At 47.9% G+C, this 26548-nt stretch overlaps 1 protein-coding gene across 1 annotated transcript; it reads right to left on the reverse strand.

Moving 5' to 3' along the window:
* INPP5D (inositol polyphosphate-5-phosphatase, 145kDa) lies at positions 1-26277 on the reverse strand (the record flags this gene model as incomplete). The annotated part of the gene is made up of 25 exons (XM_010072855.1): positions 1-577; positions 2147-2419; positions 3036-3143; positions 3378-3471; positions 4240-4389; positions 5128-5215; positions 6251-6333; positions 7446-7559; positions 7734-7823; positions 9008-9089; positions 9328-9416; positions 9571-9679; positions 10343-10481; positions 11870-11966; positions 12429-12546; positions 13342-13538; positions 14340-14442; positions 14983-15089; positions 16200-16323; positions 16598-16669; positions 16858-16938; positions 17686-17773; positions 22547-22687; positions 23887-24058; positions 26127-26277. Coding segments are annotated over 25 exons (3447 nt in total), but the record flags the coding sequence as incomplete, so codon positions are not given.
* Positions 26278-26548: the final 271 nt, after the last annotated feature.

The following is a 26548-nucleotide window of genomic DNA, read 5'->3' on the forward strand; positions in this document are numbered from 1 at the left end:
CGGCATAGTTGTCCTGCCGAGTGGTCCCTCTTCTGCCCGATGCTTCCCAGAGTGCGGCAGCTCTGAACTGTCCCGATAGTCTCGGCCCTTGGGGTTCTGCATGTCCAGCACTGCCCGGCTCTTTGAGGGAAGGGGTGGCTTGCTTTGCTGTCCATGGATGCTTGGGCTGACTTCAGACCTTGATGGCTTAACTAGTTTTTTGAGTGGTGCTGAGCTTTCTAGTGATGTGGTCATCTTTGGTTTGCCTTGCGTCTTTTCACCTGTATTCTTTTCTTCAGATTGGCCGGAGCAGGTATAGGACCGAAATCGCTGTGTGGGAACCAGGAAGGGTGGTGACGGTTGTTTGCCAGAGGTCTTGCTGCTCTCAGGCTCCTGGGACTTTGTGAGGTGAAAGCTCTGATCAGGCAGCGGCGGCTGCTCTTTTCGCAAGGCCTTGGGGTAGTCCTGCTCTTTCTTTGACGCCACCTTGTTCTTAGAGCCCATAGAGCCGTACAGTGGGTTCTCAAACATTTCTGGCTTTTGCTCTCCCTCCTCCTGAAGCAAAGGCTCTGCTGTGGTTTTCCCCAGTTCGGGTGCCCTACAGTGGTCAAAGCAGCATAAAAAGGAGACTCGTAAAGAGCAGGCAAGAGACACTGACTGATTTGAAGAGAAAATGGATAGGAAAGGAGCATGATAAAATCAAACTGTCTGTGCCAAGAGGTAACAGGATAACAATTAAACCTGGGGGGAGAGAACACAATTGTGTGTTGTTCTTACTTTTTTAATCATTATTAACATGACCGCTGAGAGCGGACGTGCATGGTACTGTATAAACTTCCTGCTGGACTGCAGTCTTGTCAGAGTGACACTTGGCTTCCCTTTAAACAGAGATAAGTTGCTGAGCCAAACTGTGCCAAGTGCTTTGATGGCTCTGTGACATGCACAAATCTGAATTTAAATATTAATAAAAATCCTCAGATCTGGCAGAGAGGATTGAAATGTCTGCCTGCATAGTTAACGTAAGAGCTCACATCACACTGTGGCATTTCACAACTAGGTCTCAATCTCCTCTGCTACCAATGCCACATGGTATTCCTAGGGAAGGGATAAAACTCCCAAATGCACAATATATAAGTAATAGTTGTATACTGTAGGGTGAGACAATCATTGCATACTCCCAGCTGAGCCCTTTGAATTGAGGCTCAGACTGGAATGGCAGCAGAGCTGTACGATGGGACAAGGGAGGTTTTGTGGGTTTTGTATGACTTGACCTCATTTGGCAAGGCTTTCATCTGGAGAACCACCATGATACCTGAAAGATCAGCCACAGTGTCACTGAACAGAGTGGAATAGGGGTAAGTGGCACATGTTCTTTGAGTGTCTTCGAATGAGTTGTGTTCCTTGCTTCATGTTATTTTCTGGAAGTCAGTACATGCCGGAGCAAAGAGCTGAGAGCACGGTGAAGTATTGTCAGGCACATAACAGATGGAGGCAGTACTCACAGCTCTGGCTTCTGCAAGTTCTGGCTTATAGAGTGCCACATACATTTACCAGTGAACTCTAGCCCAGGCTCAGAAAGCAGCTCTCGCTACGAAAAAGAGGTCTGGAACGAGGACACCGATTGTGTATGTGTACTAGCGTGGAGTAGCCTCATCACTTTGCTAAGTTTGGTAGGTACAGGATATTTTCAATTGCTGAAAGGAAATTCTACATCAAGACTTGTGACAGATGCAGCATGTGGATACTGACGTCTATAGCAAGCTGGACATTTGGACAGTGGTGTAAGTAGAAATTCAGTTAAAATACTTCACACATGACATGTGAAGGAGCTCTCCTTCCCATCCAGTGCAAAGGTGTATGCCACACTCTTCCCCTTTCTTCTTTGTTGCTACAGTCAACTCTGTAGTCTTGCCCTTCTCTTGGCAGAAAATTAAACTTATACATGTATTTTTGGCTTTCCTTTTTCAAAATTCTGACTACTACACTTCTTTTCTTTGAGTATGTGATGTCTGCACTTGTGACCTTGACTTATCGTTTTCTAATTCTAGAGATAAAAGACTGAAAGAAAATGGTGCACCTTGAACTCTCTGCACAGGTAACAAAATAGTGACTGTGCAGAATGCCAGGAGAGAGGGGACTAGCCCCAGTACAAAACTCAAAGACTCACAGATACTCTTGACTCCGACTACAAATGCTTCTGTTTGCTGTTGGCTGCAGGGATGTTTTTGGAGACAGAGGCGACAAGGAGGGTGACGTGGAGGATGACTGACTCTGTCCCACTGCAGAAGTAGTCTCTTTGGGCTGCTGCTCATAGCTCCAGAGAGAAGGTGGCTGGTCTGGTGAAGGTATCTGCTTCAGCTGGCTGATTGCAGAGGGTTGCTGACAGAAAGCAGCCATCCCCAGGTAGTTGGGGTTGCTGATGTCTGTGGGAGTGGAGCTGCTGAAAGAAGAAATATTGTTTGGAAGATACATGCACAAATACATTTCTTTTTTGTTGTCTCCCTGCCAGCTACAAAGGAGTTAGTGCCTCAACTGACTGCTTAGATTCAATACCACCCACTATTTTTTTTATCACCATTGTTTCAGAATCCACCTCCCTCCCCTGGGTCACTGGAGAGGAAGCAGCTGGGTCAAGGCCACCTCCCCCAGCTCCAGATAGTTTCTTCTGGCTGTGGCAGACACTTCCATTTCCAGGCTGCAGAGAGCACTCAGCTTCTGCAGCCGCACCTAGGGCCTTTGAGAGGTTTCTGGGCCCAGCAGTTCAGCTGGCAGCTGCAGCAGGACGCCTCCAAGTGAGAGGCAAACTGCAGCACTGGGCAGCATTGCTCAGTGTGGGAATATGCTGCCGGAACAACAGGAGAGACATCTGGCCTTTTGGGGTGTACCCGTATAAACTATCAGGCAGAAGGCAGGGAGCTGCTGCAAACACGCCTGTGGAACTGGAAGGACAGGGCAGCCCTGCCCACAAGCTCCCTGCGGCTCTCAGAAAGGAAGGGACAGGCAGCTTGAGCATGGCTTCCCAGCCCAGGCTGGCAGAGGTAAAGCTGCAAGATTACCGTAACATATCCTCCTTTCCTGGGTTGTCTGCAGAAGAGGAAGCACTCCCCCAGTAGCGAGCAATGGCTGCTGCCTCTCTGGCCATCAGATGAGTGGATTTTGGTTTTCTGTTGGAAAGAGAAGGGCCATTTTTAAGCGGGGTGCAGGGACCTGTCCGACTAATGCATTCCCAGCTTTGGAAGCTTTGGGCACAGAAGCATTGACCAGCCCTGACTGGAGAGCCACAAAGGCAGCTTCCCAGTGCTCCCCATGCCTATTGATACTGCTCCCACAGCAAGCCCAGCTTTGTGTTTACTGAGCCAACTAGTTTTCTGTAAGTGACTTACCCACTTTCCCTTTACCTGTTAGTCTGATCCCAGTCCTTGCTAGGCTCTAAGTTGCTGATGTTCTTTGGTTTCTGCCCAGTGATTTCATCACGTTCAATCTTGACAAAATCTGAAGGAAATAAAAGATATAAGAGAGTTTTTTGGCAGCTTCAGAGTCTGATTGCCTAGGTTTTCTGTGTTACTGCTTGTATTAAGGCCTCTCTCTCTTTGTCTATCAGAATGACAGACAATTTTAAACAGTTGTTGCTATTATGTTTTCAACTTCCCACTAATACTTATCATGTTTTGTTGACACAGGAAGAAATGTGTATCTTGAACGACAAAGGTCATGATCCCCCAAACAGCCACATACAGGTCATTCTACCATTGGGAATAATAGTAGATGCCATGAAGCTGCTTTTGTACTCTCAAAGAGAATAACAAACTGCAAGGTGAAAGTAAGCAGGGTTTGTGAACTTTTAGCTAAGGAGCTGCTCCTTGAGAGCCTCGCATGTTCTCTGCAGGTGTTCCCCAGGGTGACTGGAGCAGGGGGAGCTCCAGCACCTTGTCATAAAGCCACTGTGAGTGGAAATAAGATATCACTGTTCAATAAGATCAGTATTAGTGACAGACAGGGGGCTCTCTCAGTCTGCCGAATTTACTTGAATGATGTAAAAGAAAAACCCAATTTGAATTGCTGTGTCTTTCTCAAAGAGTACAGGTGTACTCCTGAGAACTAACAATACTCACATCTCCTTGCAGTCAGCATCAAAAGTTCTTGCCTCTTTGGGACTAAAAGCACTGCAAGGATAATTTTCCGTTCCTTGCCAGTTATCAGAAATCCTTTGAGAAAGATGTTCTCTAGGGCGAGCATGGCAAAGGTGATCTTGTTTCTTACCATACAGTTTCTCTCTCTGTTTTCCTTGTGACGTTTGTAACTTGATTTCACCTTGGAAGACCCCTGTTTTCTCACCGTGGTGTGTCAGCACAGTATGGATAGGAACTAAGGATTCTGTTGCTTCTATTCGCAGGGCAATGCAGCCTTCCCCTAGAGGACAGCAAGGAGATCACAATTCTGGCACTGAGGAGAAAAGCATTGAAATCTCTTTCTTGTGTCAGTTATCTACTACCACTGTGCCGACAGGGCTGAGATTACTGGAGAGAATCTGCTTTGGATCACAGAAAGGAATGTAACATCTCTTGAGAGATCAGGGCATTAATTTCACTTCTTCACATACATGTGAAGGATTTGGGCATTGGAGACACCAGCAGGTGACCACAGGGTTCTGAGCTTCCATTGCTGGTAAGGAGAACACAAGCCTGTGACTGCTATTTCAGTAACGGGATCTCGGCAAAGAACCTTCTTTGGACAAGGACTGTAGTCTCTGGCTGGTTAGAATTTGGAAGCAAGCAGCACTGACAATGACTTTTCTGTAGCCAGGAGAAATGCATCAAGTGCATGCAAGTGAAACAGGATTTGTATGTTCTGAATAAACCCGTTTAAACAGACTGACTGCTGGAGTACTTCCTTTTTCAGACACTGCTCTTTTAGGGCTGGTAAAGCTCACACATATTGATGCTTCTAGTTCATATTCCTCTAATCATCATTATCTCATAAAATATTGCCCACAATGTATTTATATGTATTGAGTTCTAAATCAGAAGTCAGAGCATCACAGATGTTCAGTCTGTAAGAGCTACTTGTATTCTCTCCCACTCTTTCAGCAGTTGGGAAAAAATCTATGTAGATTTTGACTCATCCAGAACTTTGGAGCTAAGCACTTACCATAAGATTCATCACTGTCTGATGACTTAATGCTAATCAGGATGTGTTGATCCAGTAGGTATTCTGGGTCTGAAATGATTGGAGTCAGCTGCAAAGACAAGTTAATGTGGGTCAATACAAGAGGTGGTCTACATGAACACAGTTCTCCCTGTGCCTCAGTCCCAAATGAGCAAAACTCAAAACGCATGAGGGTCTCACGCCACCCCCAGAATCATCCTCTTTAATGATGTTTGGGGATCTGGGGTAGAAGGCTAAACCCTTTGAGAGTCCCCTCCACTCTTGCTGCCAGTACAACAGGCAGAATGCTGCAAATCAAACACTCATGGGCTGAGCTGCAGTTTTCTCCTGCAGTGCAGGAGTGAAAATTGCTCTAGGGGGAAGTGATCTGGACTCTGACTACAGTCTGTTCCCACAAATCTGTTAGGCTGCTGTTACAATCACTTATTGTAGAGTCTTTCCCCCATCTCTCAGTGTAAGGCACTCTTTCTGAAGACAAGCAGTACTTCTTTTCGGCTATTCAGAAGGGTACCAACATGCATATTTGCTCTAAATCCAAGAGGTCTGATAGTTCTTCCAGCCCCCACCGTGCTGGGAAATGCAGAATAGCCCTGACCTCACAGGCAGGACTTGTCTCTGATGCACACAACACTACTTCTGGCCATTGACAGTCTTTTTAACACGGCTAAAAAAGTACTTAGTCAACTTGTCTCAAAAATACCAAGAAAAAAATTTGTCTGACAGGACAAAGAAACTCCAGGGCAGAGTTACTCTTTAAGCTGTTCTATCGTCCATCTAAAATGAGGGGGAAAAAAAGGGCCTGCTTAAAAGGCTTGTCAGCATAGTTATGTTCACTGAAAAGGGGAGAAAAATGAGTGACGTAATCATGACAGCAGAATTCCTGACACAGATGAGAGTATATTGGCAAGAAAGTCCTTTACTGCTTATAACATCATCTGTTTAGCTTCAGCTCATCCTGCTGTCTTACAGCCTCTTTTGAGTGTAAACAAGACCCCAACCATGTTCCTGACAATAATGTTTATAGAAGTAAAAGACCTAATGGTGCTTATGGGATGCAAGTGGAAGGCATCTCTTCCATATGGATATGGACATAGTTCCAGTTTACCTTTGGAAGCGCATCAACGAATTTTACCACAAGCTCCCCTTCACTCCCATCCTCATTTTCTCCTTCCTGGCTCTTTACAAAACCTGCAAAGTGATGAGAAAGGAGTTCACTGGAGGAGAGACAGCAAGAACTTGGCTACAAATCCTTTTCAGAGGCTAGACCTCCAACAGGCCTATGATTATTTTCCCACTTAGACCCAGGTTTTAAAAGTATTATGAAGCTTAAAGTCTGAGCCTTGGGGGAATGTTTACACAGTAAATTTACAAGTGATTTTACTGAAGCATTGTGAAATGGTTTTATTTTACAGTGAAACTTGGCACTGAAAAGCTCAGTGCATACATGGACTGGAGGATAAGAACATGACAGCTCTTCCTACGCCACTCAAGATAGCACACTTTCAAAATTCTAATTTAAGATTCGTAATACACTGTTTCCATAGAAATTTATGCAAATTTGATCCAGGCAAAAAATAATCTTTTATGGAACTGACTTTGACACAGCGCTCTGACATGCGATAATGTGGTGAAGCACAGACCGAAGGCATGCTGTCCCACTTACAGGAACAGTCCTGTGATGGGGAATCACTTAAAAAAAACCACAAGCAAGGGCGTGTAGGCTGGCATTACATAAACAGAGGAGATTTAGCCTTGCAGCACAGGGACAAGGAGTAAAATGTGCAGCGCTGGTGGGTACACCATTTGCAGAATCAAATCACTATCCTTCCTTTCACTTTAAGGTGATCCTCTGACTTATTCTTTTCAACTCAGGGTAATTAGATTATTTTTATCAGCATAATGCAGATGCTTTACTTTGAAAGCACCTGATCATTTGTAGCAGGCATGATCAGAAATTTCATCAATTGTTTGCCAAGTAGAGATTTTCAGAGTGATAAGCAAGAACAGGACATGTTCCTCTTCGAGAAAGAGATTCTCAGATTGCCAAACAAGATGGAAGAAATGGTGGAAGGCTACATGTCTAAGCATGGATGACAGCTGAATGGCTGTGGGGTTTGTGTTGCATTGCTGAAAGGACAGGATGACTTGTAAATTACAACACATCTCTAGGACATCCTTTTCTTTGCACTGGAACAAGTGATCTATGCAGCTGTTTGTTTAGATCGAAGCAAGAGGAAGGGGAACTAATCCAAACAAGCAGGAAGCTTTGACGGAAAGAATAAAGATGGGCAAAACCATACTTTCTAAGCAGCTAGAGTGAAACTCGATGTAGAACTTGGTCTGAGACTTCGTCTTCAGCGTAGCGTAGCAATGCAGGAACTCTATCTCCCCTTGGGAATCTGTGTACTTGGAGTCTAGGAAAGAGGGGGGGAAGATAATGGCATTTTCAGTAGGAGATAAAGAGGGCATTTTTGAGTGGACTCTTTCAGAATCAGCTTTTTCTTTTAACATATACATTTATGCATGCCTTATACATGCATTTTATATCCCAAGGTGAAGACAGCACACCCGCACCTAGCCTGACTCACCATTCTTTGAAACAAACTGGGAGGAGACTCCCACTTCAAAGGTGGCAAAGACAGGACTGTGGTCACTGGTCATGACATCCGTGGTGCAGCCTGCCAATGAGAAAGGGAGGAGACTTACTGCCCTGTGCTTCTGCCCTGCTCCACTGAGATCGCTGCAATAGAAATATTTTTTGGTAATTTTCCAGAAAACATAACTGTCGCTGTGGTAACTGTCTCTGCTCAAAGGTGTTTCTACATAATCTCCTGTTAGTATATGCAAACGGAACTCTTTTGTCAAAATACATAAAGATTTGGTTAACGGACACAACTTTACCATCTAATTTTGCAAGCGACTGTCAGCGTTAGATTCCCCCAGTACAAAAAGCATTTGCAGGATTTACACAGCTAATGAAAGCACTAATGTGGCATGTAATCCCAGCAGCATACACTGGTGCTACTTCAGTGCTACCGAGCAACTCATGGCCCAAGACTAACAATGAGTGAGCGAGGTCTTGACCTGGCCTAAGTGCACGCCAAGTTCCGCTAGCCCCATCCATTGAATTGAGCAGTGCGTAGAGGCGGGCGGCAGACTTTCCAGAGGTGCTTATTTGACCACACAGATCATCATCATAGGCTCTGTGATCAGACCAGTACACCTTATCCCCCAAGAGACTTCTACAGCCTTCTTCTCAATACCATGCATAGGAAACCACCAACATTACACTCAGATGCTTGGCCCTATATAGTCAATGAAATTTCAGAAACCAGTATCTGAGTATTTTTTTTAAATGGGTCTTGTGGGTTTCCTCTCTTCCCTGCAGTGCACTTTTGTGCTGCTTCTCAGCAAGAAAGGGAACAGGCTCTTGGTACCACACAGTCCTTCTGGAATATGATTTGCTAGAAGAGAGATATTTGCAGCTCCAGCCTCTGCAGACTGGACTGTGTGCACAGGGTCTGCCCTGCTGGCACCATCAAGTCAGGAGCTCCTGGTGGGCAAGTGCACAGGAAAAGTGGTTGTTGTTCCCAAGAAATAACTGGCACAGAGGCATCCTACAGCGTGGCCTAAAGCTGGACAGCTGCAGCTAAGTGGTATTCTGCATATAAAAGAATAACAGAATTAATTCCCAACCTTGTAAGGTTACAAGCAGGGAGATTTGTCTCCAGTCTGCCTGATTTAACATCAGGTCCCTCTATGCTGAGAGCCTGGCAGTGCAAGGAGATCCTACAGACTCTGCTCTGAATCATTTCCGTTTCAGACTGATTGCTTTGCTATCGACAATCTGTCATCTACCCACCATAGGACTGACACACAACGTGCACCATGGGGTATGATTTCCAGAGCACTCGATCACACCAGGATGGCAAATTGTACTTCATCTGCAAACCAAAGGAGAAATGGTGTCACGAAGAAGGGGAAGGACCACTTCACAAACGAACAGGAAATTCACTTGCTCAAGCACCATATATTTTTGTCAAATCTTTTTGTTTGTATTGACTCCTTTCAAAACACTTCAAGGGCAGAAAATGGAGAGCTTGGTTTGGGTCACTTTCTTCTGCAGGAGTTACTTTCCCTGCTCTGCTATACACTTCTGAAGGGAAATCAGTTTTCACCTACCCCTGTAGCTTTTTGCTTGGTGTAAGCATACTTCTCCCGGGTACCTCTTTCAAAACGGTAGGTTGGAGCAAAAGTAATCTCTTCTTCCTCTAAAACAGAGAGATAGCTGTCACAGTCTGGCCCATAGAGAACCCTCATCTTGGCAAGACAAACCCTGCTCTGTACACCCCGCCCCACATCAAGTCTGCCAGAGAAATTTGCTGAAAATGGGAGAGGAACCTGCCAGCAAACTCAGAATCTTACCGAACTGCAGAAACACCTTTTGGTACTTTCTCTCTATGAGAAGCTGGTCAAAAGCCAGCAGCTCCGGATACTGCTGCTGCCTGATCTTCTGGATAATATTCTCTGCTTCCTGCCAACAGGGAAACAGCAGAGCTGCAGATGATGCAAAACGTTCTTATAAATACTCTCTTCCCTGGCGAGCTAGCAAGCGCTTCTGAACTCTTTCACAGAGCTGCACCCCTTGTCACTTCCCCACCTTTCCCTTCACTTAAAGGCCCCCATCTTTGCTGTGTGGCTGAATATCTGTGTACCAAAACAGGCCTCAAAATGCCCATACCTCCCCTGCACAAGCACACCCACACACAACCAGATGCGCATCAACACCAGGCTTCCTCCTGCCTGCCTGCTGAAACCTATCCAGTGTTTATTACAGCTTGCCTGCTCCGGAAGGCCTGTTCTGAGTCGTTAAAAGCTAACCAAACAGAGCAGAAAGGCAATCTCTGGATCAGGCTGTTCAGGGACAGATGCTTGCTCATAGTGGGAAGGAGCGTTGGGAGGTTTGGGGAAGCGATGCTGCCTGGAGCACCGAAGTGTGCCAGACTGCATTCCTGGCGTGTCCTTGGAGAGGGCAAAGGGGATTTCCCTCCTCTCCCTCAGCTGGTGTCACACTCGTGCCCTGTGCATCCCTCCTGCCTCCCCTGTTTCTGCTGTGTTGCCCTAGGTTAGAACAAGACAGCACTTCTATGGCAATGCAGTGTTTTGTCTCTCCGGGGATTCACGCAGCGGCCCTAACCGTCGGGGGCTGTTCCACACGATAGTTCAAGTCTCCCAGCCAGAAAAGGTGAGTAAAGCGATGAGTGATGTTAAACGGACTCAGCTTCTTATCTCCCAGTGTCAGGAAGCGCAGGATGTTTGTGTAGTTCTGGTTGCGTCTGTCGAGACAAGAAACATCTGCCTGACACACTGCATTGCCACGTGATTTCTAAGTGCCCGGGGCTGGCAGAGACCACCGCTTCACCAGGCAGGAATCCTGCTGGCTCCATCTCTAGGTAAGAGCAGATCTGAAGGCGAGAGCTTGCCAGCCCTGACGTGCGCTGCACCTCGGCAGGCTGGCGTGGGTGACAGCTGGGTGTCTCCTGCAGAGACTGCGTGCTCCATGGCGCGGGCACAGCCTGGGGATGGAGCAGGAGCTGGGGCGGGTGTGTGGGCAGCGCGGGTGGGTGCTCGTGGGCTGCAGCTGGCATCGTGCGTGGCCCGGGGACAGCCTGCCCTGAGGAAGGGGCAGTGGCATTCACAGCAGCTCCAAGCTGCTCTGCCCTGGGTGTCAGACTGTCTCCACCTGAACTGCAAGGCTGGAAAGCTCTCCTAAAGCCACTTTTGTTGCCTCCTGGGGCTGTGCTTTTCTGAGCTGCATGTCCTGGAAACCCAGCATTAGATTGTTGCCTTCAGATTTCAGCAGCAAACACAAAACTAGATCTCAGCAGCTATTCCAGCCCTGGGGAACCCTTCTGTAGAAGTTAACTCCACCAGTGGGAAAGGGTCTGTGCAGAAATCCCACAACAACTGTTTTCTGGATCCTGGACTAGGAAAGATGGCAAAGCCAACCTCTTAATTTCAAGTCCTCTTTGCTTTCAAAACCGCTCCTAACTGCTCCAGCTCCTCCCAGCGTGGGCACAGATCTCCCACCGAGGTCGGGATCTTTGCCTTCCAGTCCTGTGCTGCACAGAACCTGCCCAGACCATGGAAACTCATTTCACAATGAATAATATGTGAATAACTAGCTACTGTAGAGAGATTTCTGTGCCGCACACCTCCCTCTTGGTGTTCCTGGCAGCATGCTCTGCCCAGCAGGATTTTTCTCGGCTGTGCCCCAGGGCGCACCGCAGCTCCCGTGCTCGCAGCACTGCCTGCAGCGCGGAGGCAGACTGTCGCCTTCAGCACATTATTCTGGGATGAGAAAAGCCTTCCCACATCTCTCCCAAACACCGTAGATCAGGGAACTATTTTCTTCATGTAATGGGCTTGCGTGACAGGTCACATAAGTGTTGTGTGAGACATTTACATTTGGCTCTGAAATCTTTTTGCTGTCCGTTTCACCCGCACCCATGTGGCATGGCCATATAGCAGAAACCCCTCATTTAAATGGTGACACAGTGAGCAGCATCTTTAGTGCAGGTTGCCCTCCCAGGAGACATTTAACAACCTTTTATGGTCAGGAAAACATGCTTGTGACTCTCTGGTGGGCCCCCCTTCCAAACATGGCCCAGAGAATTTCACCGGGGGTCAACATCCCTTTTTGAGAGGGGAGGATGTATCTTACCTGTGTTTCTTTTCACTTCCTGAAGTCAAATGGCTGTTGACAAACCCAAAGGAGGTTCCATTAAACATGAATGACACCCCCACAGCTCCTTTATTACCTGGACAAAGATAAACCAAAAACGTCAATAAATCAATCCACCTCCAGGCTGAGTCTAGCAAGGACAATAAAGCACCTAGCACATCCCAAGTGAAGTGGATGGAGAGGAGAAATAAGTTGACTTAATCAGCACAGAAAGAATTAGTACATACAGCACAGATTGTGGTAATAAATTTTCTGAGGATGATAAAAAATAGTTGAAGGGAAAGAAGTATAATTTCCTTGTGAAACCCAAGAAAGAGCAATCTAATAGCCAGTCAAAGGTGTTTGCTGGGAATATAAATGTATATATTTATATGTGCTAAGATATAATCAGTGCTAGCGGGATACAACTTTAGTACCACTAGTATCACATAAAAGTAGTCAAAGGAGTCTTGTGGAGAAAGTATTCCATTTCCAGGACAGTACTGGCACAGACTGAACAGATCTTGGTCCCTTGGACAAGACCGGGTCTGTTCCTCACCCAGTGTGTTGGCGATGCCTGTCTTCACGTTGTCTGTGCAGATGTGGCTGATGCGGTTCTCATGTTCTGGCTTGGCCAGTACAACAATCCTGATGTTCCAGAGGGTGTGGATTGCTATCTGCAGGGGTGGGAAGGTTACAGGTGATATTTCTGCACATACCTGCAGAGCTGCACTGTAGCTGTAAGCTTGCTCGAGTCCTTCTGTAGTACTTCTCCTATACAAATTTTCTTCCCATGCTCAGGATATGCTTTCAGTCATTTTACTCAAAGGTGGAAGGAAGGACCTAGCTATTTTCTAGTGCTATTTTCTAGTTAATCATTGGATTGCCTTGCTCACACAAAACAGAGTTTCTCAGTCACCATGACAGTCATAAGTCCTGCTCTCCTGTGGCCTTCCAGATATGCTTAGATTTGTTTGTTGACATCACTGAAACTTGGGAATGACCAAACCTGGTCTTAATAAGGTTCGGTTTCTTTTATGATTGTGCCTGTGTGCTGTTACATCCTCTTTTGAAAGTACAGTAGCCTAGGGTGAGATGTAGGCTACAGCTGGCTCAGGAAGTTTTACAGAAGAGTCAAAATATCACCAGCATTTGACTCAGGTGCTCAGTCAGCACCTGCCTCTTGCTCCCAGGCTGGCAGGCAGAGGAGCTTCATGGCAGGGTCCCTACTTTGGCAGGGGGGGAGTCACCATCCTCAGTGATATGCCCACCTAACCAGCCCCAGAGGAGGATCCTGGGGAGTCCACAGACATTCAGTTCACTCTCCCTCATCCAAATGCAACAACAACAAAGGGAGGGAAGGGGAGAAGGTGTAAGCGAAATGCCACTAATTCCTCTCTCTCTTTTATTTGCACAACATGTACTCTCCTTGTAAGCCTGAGTTATGTGCAGTAGCTGGAATAACCCCTCACCACTTTGAAGCTGATACTGGTGATTTCCTGCAGGGATTGCCTCAGGGTCTCCAGCCATTCCTTCTCCCCTTGGGGATCCTCCTGAGTGCCAATCACATAGATGTCATGAGGAATGTAGTCAGCAGTGTCATCACGGGTCTTCCCCTGCCCCTTGGAGAGAAACCAGGAGGTGATCTTCTTTGGGGGAGGTGCAGCACCTTTTATTAACAAATCAAACACCAGAGTCAGTCAGAGTATGTTCTGTCAAACCCAGGACACAGACAACCCGTGGGGACAGAAATAACAGGCTTCACGTTCCGTCTGTCCCGTATCCGTTTCATATTAGCCAGGGCAACTATTCTAAGATGACAAAGATGTTAACCCCACCTGACTCCCTGATGAAGGAGCAACTCTGCTTTGACCATCTTCCCATAGTTCATTAACTTACCAAGCCCAAGGCTCGCCAAGTGCAAAGGCAGGGAGCTGTGCTCTGGGCCTGCCACTGCCTTCACCTTACCCCACAAGAGTTACTGAGCCCAGACAGCTCAGCTTACAGCAGCAGAACCTGGCTTTTCTGCCAAAATGGGAAAAATAACTTAAATTCCACTGTCCTCAAATATGCCCTGTCTCCTTCTCTAAATATCACACATACTCAGGTCTCTTTCCATGCTGGACATGAGCAGCCCATAGTCAGCTTCAGAAGCAGCCAATGTGCAGTTATTGGAGACACTCCTGCCCTTTCTTCAAGGCAGCTTCGTGCCAGCCACAATTCCCTGTCATTGGAGGAATCCCTCAGGACCCATCGGGGCCAACTTTATGGTCCTTTGGAACCATAGAAAGTGTCAAACTGCATGCAAGAATAAGCCTAGAGATCAGCTCTTCCCCTGTCCCAGTGGATGACAACCCTGGTGTACAGACCTGCTACAGAACACACACAGTGCCTGGAGCTCAGCATGGCAAGTGCGCACACATTTTAGCAAGTGTCTGAAGGAAGGCCCACGTCAGAAGGGAGCCCATACCCATATTCCAGGTCCCAATGAAGATGGTGATCATATCAGGCTCTGGTTGCTCCGAGTGTTTATTCTTCATCTGCTGCAGAAGTTGGCAGAACCCTTCTCTCTTCTGGACAGGGAGGAGCAGAGAAAATTAATGAGATGCTTAACTCCTCCAACATAACCTCTTGAAAAACTAGCTGAACCAGGGAGTTCCCAGGCACTTGAAGGGCGGGTTAGCTCTCCACTAACCTGAAACCTTCGACAAGGCTGTCTTTCCTCTGGTACTTTCTTAGGCACTTGCTTTGTGCATTACTTTAACTGACAAGCGCTGAGCTGGTCAGAAGAAAGCGACTTCCTTCTCGTTTGTCTGTATGAACTTTTTTGCAGCTGCCCTCACATGACGCCTTGCCCTTTCTCCCTGCCTGCTGGCATTCCGTTCTCCTGCCTCAGCGACAGCACCTAGGTATGCTTGCCCTCTCCAGTATCTCCCTTTACATAGTACACTTGCTAATTTTCTGGGTGTTTCCAGAACAGAGGAGAAATTTCATTTTTGCAAAGCCAGCCACCGTCCTTCAACAGTTCCTCTTTCTGCCGAGGAGCGCCCCTTGCACCCCTCCCACACAGGTACCTGCTGCAGGCTGCCAGAAAGGGAACGTTGTGTGTGTACCTTGGAATCAGAAAAAACATACTCCTTCCGCTGCGTTTTTTCTTTTTCTGTTTCCAGCACAATCACCAGTTTGTTAGGGACCTTCTGGGACTTGATAAGCTGCAGGACTGAACAGAGACTGGGTGTCACGAGCTGCAGTTACTGGAACTAGAATCCCACCAAAACTAACAGGACCCTGCTCACAGGCTCAGGACTTACATCGTCTTTTCCGTCTGAGGCTCGCTTTGCCCTGCCTAACTACATTTTAATGTTGCTTAATCCTTTCCCTATAGGAACAGACTTGGACTCTGAAGTACAGAGGACCACTAAAACTCCTTCTGCCTGGAGCTCTTGTCTGTACTGAGCCTTGCAGCCTGAAGTGAAACCTTGGCTTCGTGAAGGCAATCTCTCTGTATCCTGAGCCAGCCCACATATATTCCTTCCCCATCTGAGAAAGAGGAGATAAAACCCCATTTGGTGGTAAAGGTGATTCCTCCCCATCTAAAATAGCAGCTAAGTAATTATGAACACCAGCTGGAGAAAGCCATACATGAAACCTAATCTTTTCAATCACTGCCAGCAACAGGTTGATTTTCTAGCAGGCGAAAGCCCAAGGGCATAATTTACTTTCTGATAAATCCTACCCTGTTTGGCTCAATCTCATGAGCTGCCTGTCCAGAAACACAACAGAAAAAAAATGGGAATTTGTTTGAATTGGGCCTTCACAGACCAATCTGGCATTTCTCATCAGCAGAGATATTGATTCACATTTAAAAAAAAAACAAGGGGGGATTCACTGAAAAATGTTACTGAAACAGAGTATCTGGCTTTTTCCTGTCAAAAATCATCCCAGAAGTCAGTATGTTCCAGCAGATTTTTTTTTTCGAGTGACACTGATTTTCGGTAGAAAATGGGTCTGTTGCAGCCAGCTCTATGGGGAATCTTCTATCCAAACTGGCTCCCTTGCGGTCCTGCCCCCACTGTCCTCATCTACACCAGGAGGGCAGGTCTAAAACAGCCTGTGAAAGCCAGGTGCCCCAGTAACGAGCCCCTGCTCTCTGCCGGCTGCTGTGGGGAAAGGCAGCCTGCCCAACTGGAGCCTTGCGCAACAGCCAGGACCCACCAGAAACATCTGCACTCTGGGCCAAACCCTGACCCCAGTGGGGCCAGAAGGAACCCCTCCCATCACCCAAGGGACCAAGAGCCCAGTCTAGCATTTGTGACCTTAAGTATCTTACTTTTCTTGTGGGTATAAAACTTGTCTTCTGGACCATCCTTAGCTCTCTTGATGATCAGTTTTCCCATTTCCACATCAACCTTGAGATGTATTTTTGAGAAAATTCCTAGGGAGTCAGCTTTCACCTAATGGAAAAGAGAGGTTTTTCATCAGCGATCTTCTACACTTCAGCCACGTGTATTACAAATGCAACACTTGCCTGAATTCATGGACACGTATCATCGTTCTGACAATCTCACTAGACAACTCTTAAGCATTTGCATGGTGCTAAGCAGCATCCAGGAATAGCTGTTATCTCTGTGGCAGCACAGCAATGTTCCCAGGAGCTGAGATACCAACATAAATCTGCGTTACTGTCCCTCTGCACTGTGATCAGGGCTGATACAGAAGTGTATTTACCTCGAAAGTGACGGGGGGGATAAGGGAGCGCCGGTGTGTTGAATCAGGACCTTCAATCAACAGTGTTTTCACCTGTAAATGAATTTAGGTGTAACAAATTGCATTTGGTGATTCTGCACTACATTGGGAGTAATGACGTCAGAGCAAAGAAATCCTACTGATTCAGAGGAGTGAACCGATGATGAACAAGAAGCACAACTAGAGGCAAAAGATGACAAGATGACAATACAAATAAAAATAAAATAGCTTTAAAACTCTACCTTTTCTTCAATGGAAGACAGCAAAGAAATCAGCTGGTTAAGTTTCAGCACAATATTGACTGGACTAGCTTCACCGAGCATCTGATAACCACAACACAGAAACAAAAAGAGAGAGATGCATAACTACCAAACCCACAGAGCACAGCCTGGACACATGTCAGTCTCGCCCCAGGAACAGCTCGCACCCAGAGCAAGGAGCAGCACTTGTGCATCTGCTGCTCTAACCCGTAACGGGCAGCACAGGAGCACAGGGTTTGGCTGAACATGCATAAGTATGGGAGGGTGGAAGGACAAATTTTCAAACGTTGTCCATAGGTTAGAGGCAGCTGGGCATGCAGGGGAGCCAGCGTGCTGCTGGCAGACAGGTTTGCATGACCGGGTCCAGGGCTCGGCATACCAAAGTCCTGGTCTTTTGGTTTCCTGGGCTACTGGCAGGGAAGAGGTGGTCATGGGACTTAAGTGGGCTGGGGGAAGGAAGGATTTGGCAGTGAAACATCCTGGAGTGAAGTTTATGGGAAGAGAAATGTGCTGTCCTATCCCACGGGCTGAGGGAGGATGAGGAGGTGGAAGTCCTCGGGCAGCTTGCTGCACTTTCCTCTGGGGCAGGAAGGGAGAGCAGGCAGAGGGACGGGAGACCGTGGGATAAGTGAAGCTGTGGGGATGTGACTCACTGTGTGCCCTCTGCACTGCAGCCTGAAAGAGGCTAGAGAGAAGAGAAGTGGTAACTGACCACCTGAATCCTGCCCATCACCTCTGAGCCCTGCAGCCCTGCTGCCAACAACTGCCTGCTCCTCGCTCTGCTCCGGCTCCCACCTTCCACCCACTCACCTGTGAGCGCTGCTGGATACCGGGGTGCAGCTGCTGCTCAAACACCTTCTGGATGGATTCCAGAGATGGGAGCGTCCTGGAGGCTTCACTGGGAACAGAGACAGGGCAGAGGCTAAGGCCAGGCCAGGTCCGTGGGCTGCGCTCCGTCTCTTGGGCAGAGCCGCTCAGCAGAGACCGCGGGCGCACGTCTGTGCCAGGCCAGCTCTCGCCAGGCGCCACGCTCCCGTCCTCTGCTGCTGGCTGCCCCCAGAGCTGCTGGGACGTGTGATGAGAGCATTTCTCAGCTGCCCTAGTGACACTGCCAGCACAGCAGCTTCGAGCTGGGCAGCTGACTCTGCCTGGCCACAGCGGGAGCACGGGCACGCTGGCTGGTCTTCGATTTTTCCTTTGGATGTGGGAACTTCCTAAATCTCCCCAGAAAGGTGTCCCAGTCTGGGCCTAACCTGAAGACACTGTGTAAAACCAGCATCAACCCAACTACGCCAACTCACAGATCAAAGCCCAGCAGCAGCTGGTGCCCGTGTGTGCCACAGCGGCAGGAGGAGATCAGTTTTGCACAGGTCTCGCGCAGCTGCTGAGGCTGATGTGGGATGCTGGGGACACTGTGCGAAGAGGAAACTAATTTTTAGATTTTTCAGCTCACACGACCAAGAGGGGCCAGGCACAGCAGGGGAGTGGAAGAGCCAGCCTTTAATCTCTTGAATGGGAACTGTTTGCAGGTTACAATAAGATTCCTTCAGCATTTCCCAATTAGATTCCACAGGATGCTCATTTGTCAAAACACTGTTGTGTGACTTTGACACAGAAGCCACACTCCGATAATGACAAGACTTATCACAGAAAGAGCAGCCAAGGAGCGCAGGTCAAAAGGAAGGTGGGGAGCAGCGCTAGGATGCTTGCATTGTGCCTAGTCAACGGTGGATATTAATGATTTCCCTCACTTTCCTAAGTCTGCATGGAACAGATTTTACTCCCTGTTTGTTGGGGAAAGTGCTCCAAAGCAAAAGTATGTCTGAGTGACTGAAGGTTAGATATTTATCTAGGTGCTGATTAATTGATGATTAATTGCCTAAGTTAAGCACTCATGTTTGAAATTTCAGTCTGAAAGACTTGCCGTGGGGCACACAGAAGTACAAGACACTTGAAGGAGTCTGGATCTGCTGAACTTCGTCCTCCAGCACCACGCTTCAGCTTTGAATCACCAAGGGCCAGTGTCACTGCAAACAGCTCTGCCCCAAACACAAGGCTCCCCGCAATTTCTTCAGCAACGGAGACAGGCCCCTGGCAGCTGCAGGAGCACTGGGTGAAGTTCAGTTTGAAAAGAATGAGAGGATATTTACTGTGACCAAGAGTGCAGGACGTGTAGACCATCTCTCGAAAACACAGAGAAGCAGCTGCTTGAAGCAGTTCAGAAATGATTTCTCATGGGAAAACTGTCTTCTGTTTACTGCATGGTGCAATGTGTGGCATGCGTGCAAGGATGGGGGAAGAGCATCTGCAGGCATTCAAATGCAACAAAACCCCAAAGCGGTTTTAATTGCACTTAAAACTCCCTTTCTTCTCTTGATAGCATAGAGGAAATACACGTAGTGATCTCCATTGAAGTGTCAGATGCCCATGTGTCCACATGCAACTGCACAAGTGCTAGTAGTACAAGTGCTTGAAAAGCTGCCTTGAAAGCTCCATGTGCAATTTATCCAGTGAGGGAGAATAAAAAGGAGCATGCAGAGCAGTGATCAGTGACCAAATGATGGCCTCAGACAGTAGCAGGCTGAAGAGGCCACTATCGGTGTTTGTCATTTAAAGCTGGTACGAAACGCTGAACAAAGCCCACTTGCATGGGTAGTCCCTGCTCTTTGCTGCACTGGCACCAAGCTCTCCATGAGTCAGCTTTCCAGTCCCTGAAGGTTCCCCTGACTAAGGAAACCCTTGTATGCCAGTTTATTTTAGCACTGAATGCTTCACAGAAGTGCCCATCAGCCTTACAAGTCTCTGTTTTGTTTCATTTTTCGAACACGAGCTGACAGAGCAAACAGCCTCTCCCAAGGGTGGTTGCCTTCTTGTCCCCTGGGCTCTGATAAGAGGTGCCACCGCTCTCCTGACCCCCTTGGCCACAGCTAGCCCCAAAAGGTAGTAGCAGCTTCCAGCAGAGTTAAAACCAGCTTTCAGTGTCTCTAACGCACATTGAAGTCTGGTCCTTGCTGAACTAATCAGGGATCAGCGGTGAGAAGGGTGAGGGGAAGAGATAAAAATGATGCACGCCCGGTCTGCTGTGGCCCAGCTGTGCCTGAGCTCCTTGGACAGAAATGGGTCCTGCACCTGTCCCCGGACAGCACACAAACTGGAACTGCACAGACTGTTCACAAAAAGTTGGCCCAACTCCTCTGCCAACCCCGTGGTTCACTCTGAGCTCTTTTCTTCTCCTAATTGCTGAGCAGCTCCAGCATCATCCTCTACCTGGCCAACACCAGCAGCCAGTGCTTGCCCACAGCCCGGTATCAAAACACAGAAGTGAGTCAGCCAAAGGGCATCAGGATGCTCATTTTTTCACAGTGACAGCAGTATGTCTGAGAGTGGCCCTGAAAGATGGCACAGCTGGGCTCTGGGAGGTTGAAAGAAGCCAGAATACAGCATTGCAGAAACCTCAGATTCACAGCAAATCCGTGTGGCTCCCAAACAGCCGGGGTCAGCTCAGCCCCAGTGAGCGTCTGCCCACAAACTCTTAATCCTCCGCAGTGCCAGGAAATTCAAAGGAGCTTCAGCTCCAGTGAAAGAGCCCAAGCTGTGCCAATTAACGTTTCTTCTTGTTGTTTGTTTGGGCTTTTTTTAACCTATTCTCAAATACTGTGAAAATAATGAAATAGAACATCATTAAGAAAAAGAGGACAGGGCCACTGAAAAGCAGCTGAGGAATTACCTGTACATTCAGCTGGAATCCCAACGCAGCTGAAGAAAGCTGAGGTGAAAAAAACCTAAATTTAGGTAATGCCACTGATTAAATTTGAATTCAGAAGTGTGATAAGGGAGGTAAGCTAAAACCCCAGACAACCACAGGGATTAAAATGTCAGAAAACAGTCAGATACTCAAGCACCTGGCTATTATCTAGCTGAAGCTAAGTAAATAGTTTGGTTGGATGGTGGAGATTCATGGGACAGTCCCCAAGAGAGGGGGAGAGGTTCCTCAGAGAGGTCTGACTGGGACTGCAAACAGCCTGCAGTTCTGGACCCTAACAACAAAAATGGAGAAGGCAGCTCCATCTAACTGAAATAACGCAAGTATGGGGAGAAAATGCTGGGGAAGGGGGGGAAGAACTGCCGGAGGACATACATTTCCATAGCTCCATGCAGCCAGCAGATGGACGGAGGCCAGGCAGCTTGCCCTTTCCTGTGTTTGCAGTGGGGCAGTGTCCCTGCGCTCAGCAGGCTTCCACCAGCTGAAAAACTCGCCCAGCTCTCTTCTAGGATGATGCTTTGCAATGTCCAGTCACCGGAAAAAACCTGCAGAAAATCTGGAAGTGTAAAAGGTGTCCTGGCACATGAGAGGGTTGTGGACCTGTTGCATCTCCTTTCTTGCCATCCCACATACGTTTACGAGCACCAGGGTTGTGAACCCAGATAAGGTGAAGCAGCATAAGAAATTGGAAGTGGAAAAAGCCAGCCATCATCAGAACAGCAGTACTGGAGGTATTTTAGTAACACAAAACTCTCACTTGTGATTTCACTAGATTTTAGTTTCCATTGTTCAAGTTTATTCTTAGCTAGCCACCTGGGTCTCCCCCTCTGTGGGCATAGAGAGGAAAAACCCTCAAGCAGGGTGCAGAAGAAGGGCAGCTCTTCGCACTGCCCGTCCTCAGTCCTGCCAGGGGCTTGTCTGTGAGCGGCTGGCTTCTGGAAGAAGGAGCAGGGCTGCATATTCCTCCTACTTTGCCTGGCAAAACGTGCCCAATGCCCACCGCTTTAGTGGAGTAATCATCGTCCCAAGCAGCCAAGCACCTCGCTCACTCCCTGCCTTCTTTCCATGGGTTAAAGCCAAGCAAACCATCAGTATCCACCCCCCATTTCAGCCCTTTCATCAGCCTTCCTAGGAGAACAAGATCAGGCCAGTAGCACTACCAGCCTCCCTTCTAAATATACTGGAGAGAAGGATATTATAAAGACACAGATAAAAGAGTGGAAGTACATGCCCTCTGTTATAGAGAGCTGTAAGATCTCTGCAGAAGTGTGGACTGATCTCATTTGCTTACAAGCAGCAAGGGGGTAAATCACATCCTTACACCAAAGAAAGAGGGACCTCTGCAGGGTTTTTGTTCCCTGTCAGAGTTTTCCTCTTTGGGACCTGTGAGATCTATAAATAGGAAAGGTAAAATTTGTAGAGTCTGGGCTTGTTTCTCTTTTCATGTGAGCTGGACTTTGCCGACATCAGTGGAATCACTCCAGGTTCACAGTGCATTAGTGGGAAGGAAAATCAGTGTTTAAAACATAGCTGGACATCAATATGTGCTTGTTTCCATAAACGACTTGTGCCTGACAATCCTGTGGGTGTCATTTGTGCATTACCAAATTATGCAGTTAATTGGTTGGTGCATTTTTTGTTTTGTTTCTTTCTAAACAATCATAAAAAAATAATACTTCACTGACAAACCACCTACAGGGAAACTTCACTGTCAGAGCTATGTCTTTTAAACAGATTTCACATCTTTGGACCAGGATCGCAGGTCATGAGATCTAAACATAACGTTTTGAGGGTAAGCCAGTTTCCTGTGCCAGAAATGAAGGTTCTGAATGCATGCACGTGGAACCTACATTAGCCTACAGTGTTACAGCATTATACTCTGATCTCTGAAAACCAGGCTCTAGTTACCTGAAAAGTCCTTTGCAAAGAAGTGTAAGTAGTTTCTTCAGTTGAGGAAGATTGCTTGAGCCAGTCTGCACCATCTCAAAGTCAGTGATGATGTGAACTCGCAGGTAGTCCTGGATGAGTTTAAGATGCTCATCGGAGACACTGTGAAATAAACAGGCAGGTCAAAAGCCAGCTCTTGTCTCTGCTCCCAAACATCAGAGAGCTTTTTTATTTTTGTGAAACCTCCGCTGCCAGCACAGATAGATGGGGGGCAGTTTGCCTTGGGTTTCAGTGTAAATTTCCCGTTCTCAGAATTGGACCATGGATCCCCCACCACGCTGCTGATGTCTTCTCCTCTTCCTCCTTCCCCACCCCAAATCCTCTCCTCCGTGACTGCTGAGCTACCATGCCAGGAGAAACCTCATGATGCCTGACATTGCCAAAGCCCTGGCCGGATCACTAGCCTTGGCAAGTAAAGCCAGGCTGCTGTGAGCTTGCCAACAGTCAGCAGCCCAGGAGTCCTGGGGAGATGAAGACTCCCTTTCACCTCACCAAGTCCCACTTTGAAGGTTTTATTCCAAACAATTGAAAACAGTCTTAGCGAGGCTGGGACCACAGAGCTCTAGGGGATGCTCCCCTCCTCGCTGTCTCTGCGGTGCAGAAAGTCCCAGCTGGCTGCTTAGCAGACGAAATGGTGCAGGCAGCTGAACAAGACTGGGTTTCTCCCAGTCAGCCAGCTGCAGCCAGGCCACCACAACAGGACCTGCGCTGCCATGCACAACCGCTGTTTGCTCGCAGCCTCCCATGCCAACAGGCATGCCTTATGATTTTATTTTTATTTTATTTTTAAACTTTGCAGAGCTGGTCATTAAATGTCATGCAGCTTCCTCTAAGGCTTCAGTGCATGTCCATATTTGACACAGCTAGCACATGGGACAATGTGAGTCAGACCTGGAGCTGGAGTAGATCAGCAAGTATGAGTGCCTGGGAACCCACACACAAGTTTATTCTTTTTGAGGACTGGCTGGTGCTTTCTGATACAACCTGTAGTTTAGGCACATGACTAATACACCAATTTCTCTCAGACATTACCACCCTTTATATTAGAAAACTATACCTCAGTGGTGAAAGTTCATTGGTGATTTTAACACTTCAGAAACGTCTTTTTTCCTAGATGACAGCTGGACTGTAAAGAGTAGCCAATGCCCTGCAGATCTGATTCCGCTCTTTGTTTGGTAGTATAAATGAGGAGTAGTTTTGCTGAACCAAATAGGTCCTCAGCTGTCCCCAACAGCGAGGCACAGACAGTGCAGATCTGGGCTGAAGGCTGGTTCTGTAGCCCTGTGACTTGCCATCCTCACCTGCTTGTGTCCTGGTACTGCAGTCGCTGGAGTAGTGTCTCAGAAAGGGACAGTTTGTTAACATCTGCCACCCTGGCGTTTTCAGGGAGAGAAGATACCTCCTTTGTCTCGCTGCTTGGCAGTGCCATGAGGATGTTGCGTGGGGGCAGGATAGGAGGCGTGGGTACCAGGTCTGGCAAGGAGGAAGGGAAAGGCACAGTCATCCCAGCACGCCAATCTGACCTCCTCCCCCTCACCCATGGGCAGGGGCAGTCCCTGCAGAAACCATCCCTTCTGAAGAGCCTCTGATTTCAGAGCTGGAGAGCTCAGGTCTCCACGCTGGCCCAGCCCTGCTCTCAGGGATGTCAGTGGTGCGAGACCCATGGGCTGAGCTGCCAGGCTGGGGCCTCAGCGTGTGCCTCTGCTGGGTAGTGTAACCTCATCCGAGTTGGTTTGACTGTCCCATCTGCACAGCAACTGGGAAGGTTAATTAGTTACTTTGAATATAACGCTTAGAGAACATAGCTGTACCTCATCCATATCATCACCGTTAGCATGGAGATCTGCTGCTGGGGCAGAATGGATGGAGGGGCATGATGGGAAGAACACCAGAAGCTGCTAATGGAAAGAAGTGAACAGCTAAAGTAAGCAAACACAGACAGAGACCCCATAATCCCCCAAACAGAGGGGCTGAGCATCCTGCCTTCTCTTGTGGGCATCAAGTTGGAAGCACAAAGGTTTTTCCTGCTCTGTCATCCTGCTGCTCAGGATGCATCTCCCTCTCCTGGAAGAAGAGTGTGTTCAGCTCCATTTATCCCAACTGTAGCTGCCTTTCTTCTCATAACGGTTGCTCCAATGCTTTGTTACACCTGCTGTGTGTAGCTGGTTGAGTTGTGAGGTTTAGTTTGGTTATTCCCTAATGGTGGAATTTTCATTACAAAAAGATACCCAGAACTAATGCGTTGCTCCTGGACAGCAGCTGTGATTCACAGGGCACAATGGCACAGCTGGGTGGTGCACCTGCAGGCTACCTGGGTACTCCTTTTCCCCCTCTGGAATTCTACATGCAAGATGGCCAGACATCTAGAGGCCCTACACGGCTCCAGCACAACGGCACCAAAGCGCCTTAACCAAATTAAATTCTGTATGTGAACAGCACAGACATAGTGCTAATATCTCTTCATCTAAAGACTCTTAGTCTTGGCTAGAACTTCATTCCCTGCTGCTCACCTCTCTGGATTATTTTTGCTGTTGTTCCCTCCCCCACCCTGAGAGCTGGAGACTCAACGCAGCTGGCCAAAAAACAGGAACACCTTTCCTGAGCAGCTTTGCAAAATTTTATTCTGTTTCTTCATGAGAATTGCATACCAAAATCTTCCAGATCCTATTAGATATCCATTGGATTTCATAAATGTACACAGGCACACCAGCCTGCCTTAGCGCACACGCCTGTCTGTCTGTCACAGGGACTATGTCCTTCAGGCAAGTTTCATTGTAATGCTCATCATTTCCCGACAGACATCAGAAAGGACAGGAAGGATGGCTCTGTGGGCATGACCTTCCCCTGGGATTCAGGAAAACAACAACAGATCCAAGGGATGATCCAGGAAAAATCCAAGGAACGATCCAAGACCAGTGAGTGTCAGGAACGCACAGTGGCATTTCATATAAAATAGTTGTGATGCTGCCAATCACACCTCTTCATCTGCCTCTATACATGGAATTAGACTGTCTGCCACTGCAGGATCCATGCCCTCTGGTTGTGAAGATTAGAAATGTCCTCGAGATTAGAGCAGACAAGGGGGTCTGAGTTTCAGATGACCCAAGACCCACAGCAGCTGCAGGTGCGTGGCACTGCAGAGAGATGGGCTCCAGGTCTCTAAGGGAGTGTCTCTGCTGCTGAGACAGTGGCCCTAGAGAGGCAGCGCAGGGAGAGGGGTGCAGAGACATGTGAGATGCCTGGACATAAACCAGCTTCAGATGAAGCACAACAGATGAGTCAGCCCTGCACCGGACACATTATACCTCTGCAGAGAGTCTCAGTGTGTTCCCTCGGGTGAGCTGAACCGATGCTCCAGATGCAGTGCCACCCCAGAGCCATGAGGACTCATTGACTCCAGGTCTTGCCAGCTCAGGTCTCCCTATGCCCTGCTCCAATTTACTGCATGACAGGCTCTAATCCCCCTGCCTGCACTGCATATCTCGAGTCCAGAGTAAGTGTCAAGGGTCTGCATTCCCACGTCACATCATGGGTTTCTTACCAGCATCCTCCTCCGGTTCATCTGCAGCCTCATCCTCTTCCCGCGGGACTGGATATTTGAGGTGCCATACCAGACCCATGTTCTCCTTCTTGTAAAATTCTATCAGTTCCTCCAAGTTCTCGAAATACTTCACGGGAACACCCTCTGATGCCTGAAAGGAAACACAAAGGCTGTCATGATCTGGGTTTTCCTACCACAGAAACACTGCTCCTCACAGAAGGAAAAACAAAGTCATAGAGAGAGAAAAGCCACTACTGCTGTCCAGAGAAAGCCAGCCCAGCTCTCACTGCCCATCTGACCACAGGCGCTGTGCAGAACGACTCCTGCAGCACAGACAGGATCCAATATCCACACACATTCCAGCCAGGATCGGCAAAAACGGCAACCTCAACGGCATCCCCAAACCTCTGTGTGGGGACCAA

Source organism: Pterocles gutturalis, unplaced genomic scaffold (genome assembly GCF_000699245.1).
Source record: "Pterocles gutturalis isolate BGI_N339 unplaced genomic scaffold, ASM69924v1 scaffold37857, whole genome shotgun sequence".
NCBI classification, from domain to species: Eukaryota; Metazoa; Chordata; class Aves; order Pterocliformes; family Pteroclidae; genus Pterocles; species Pterocles gutturalis.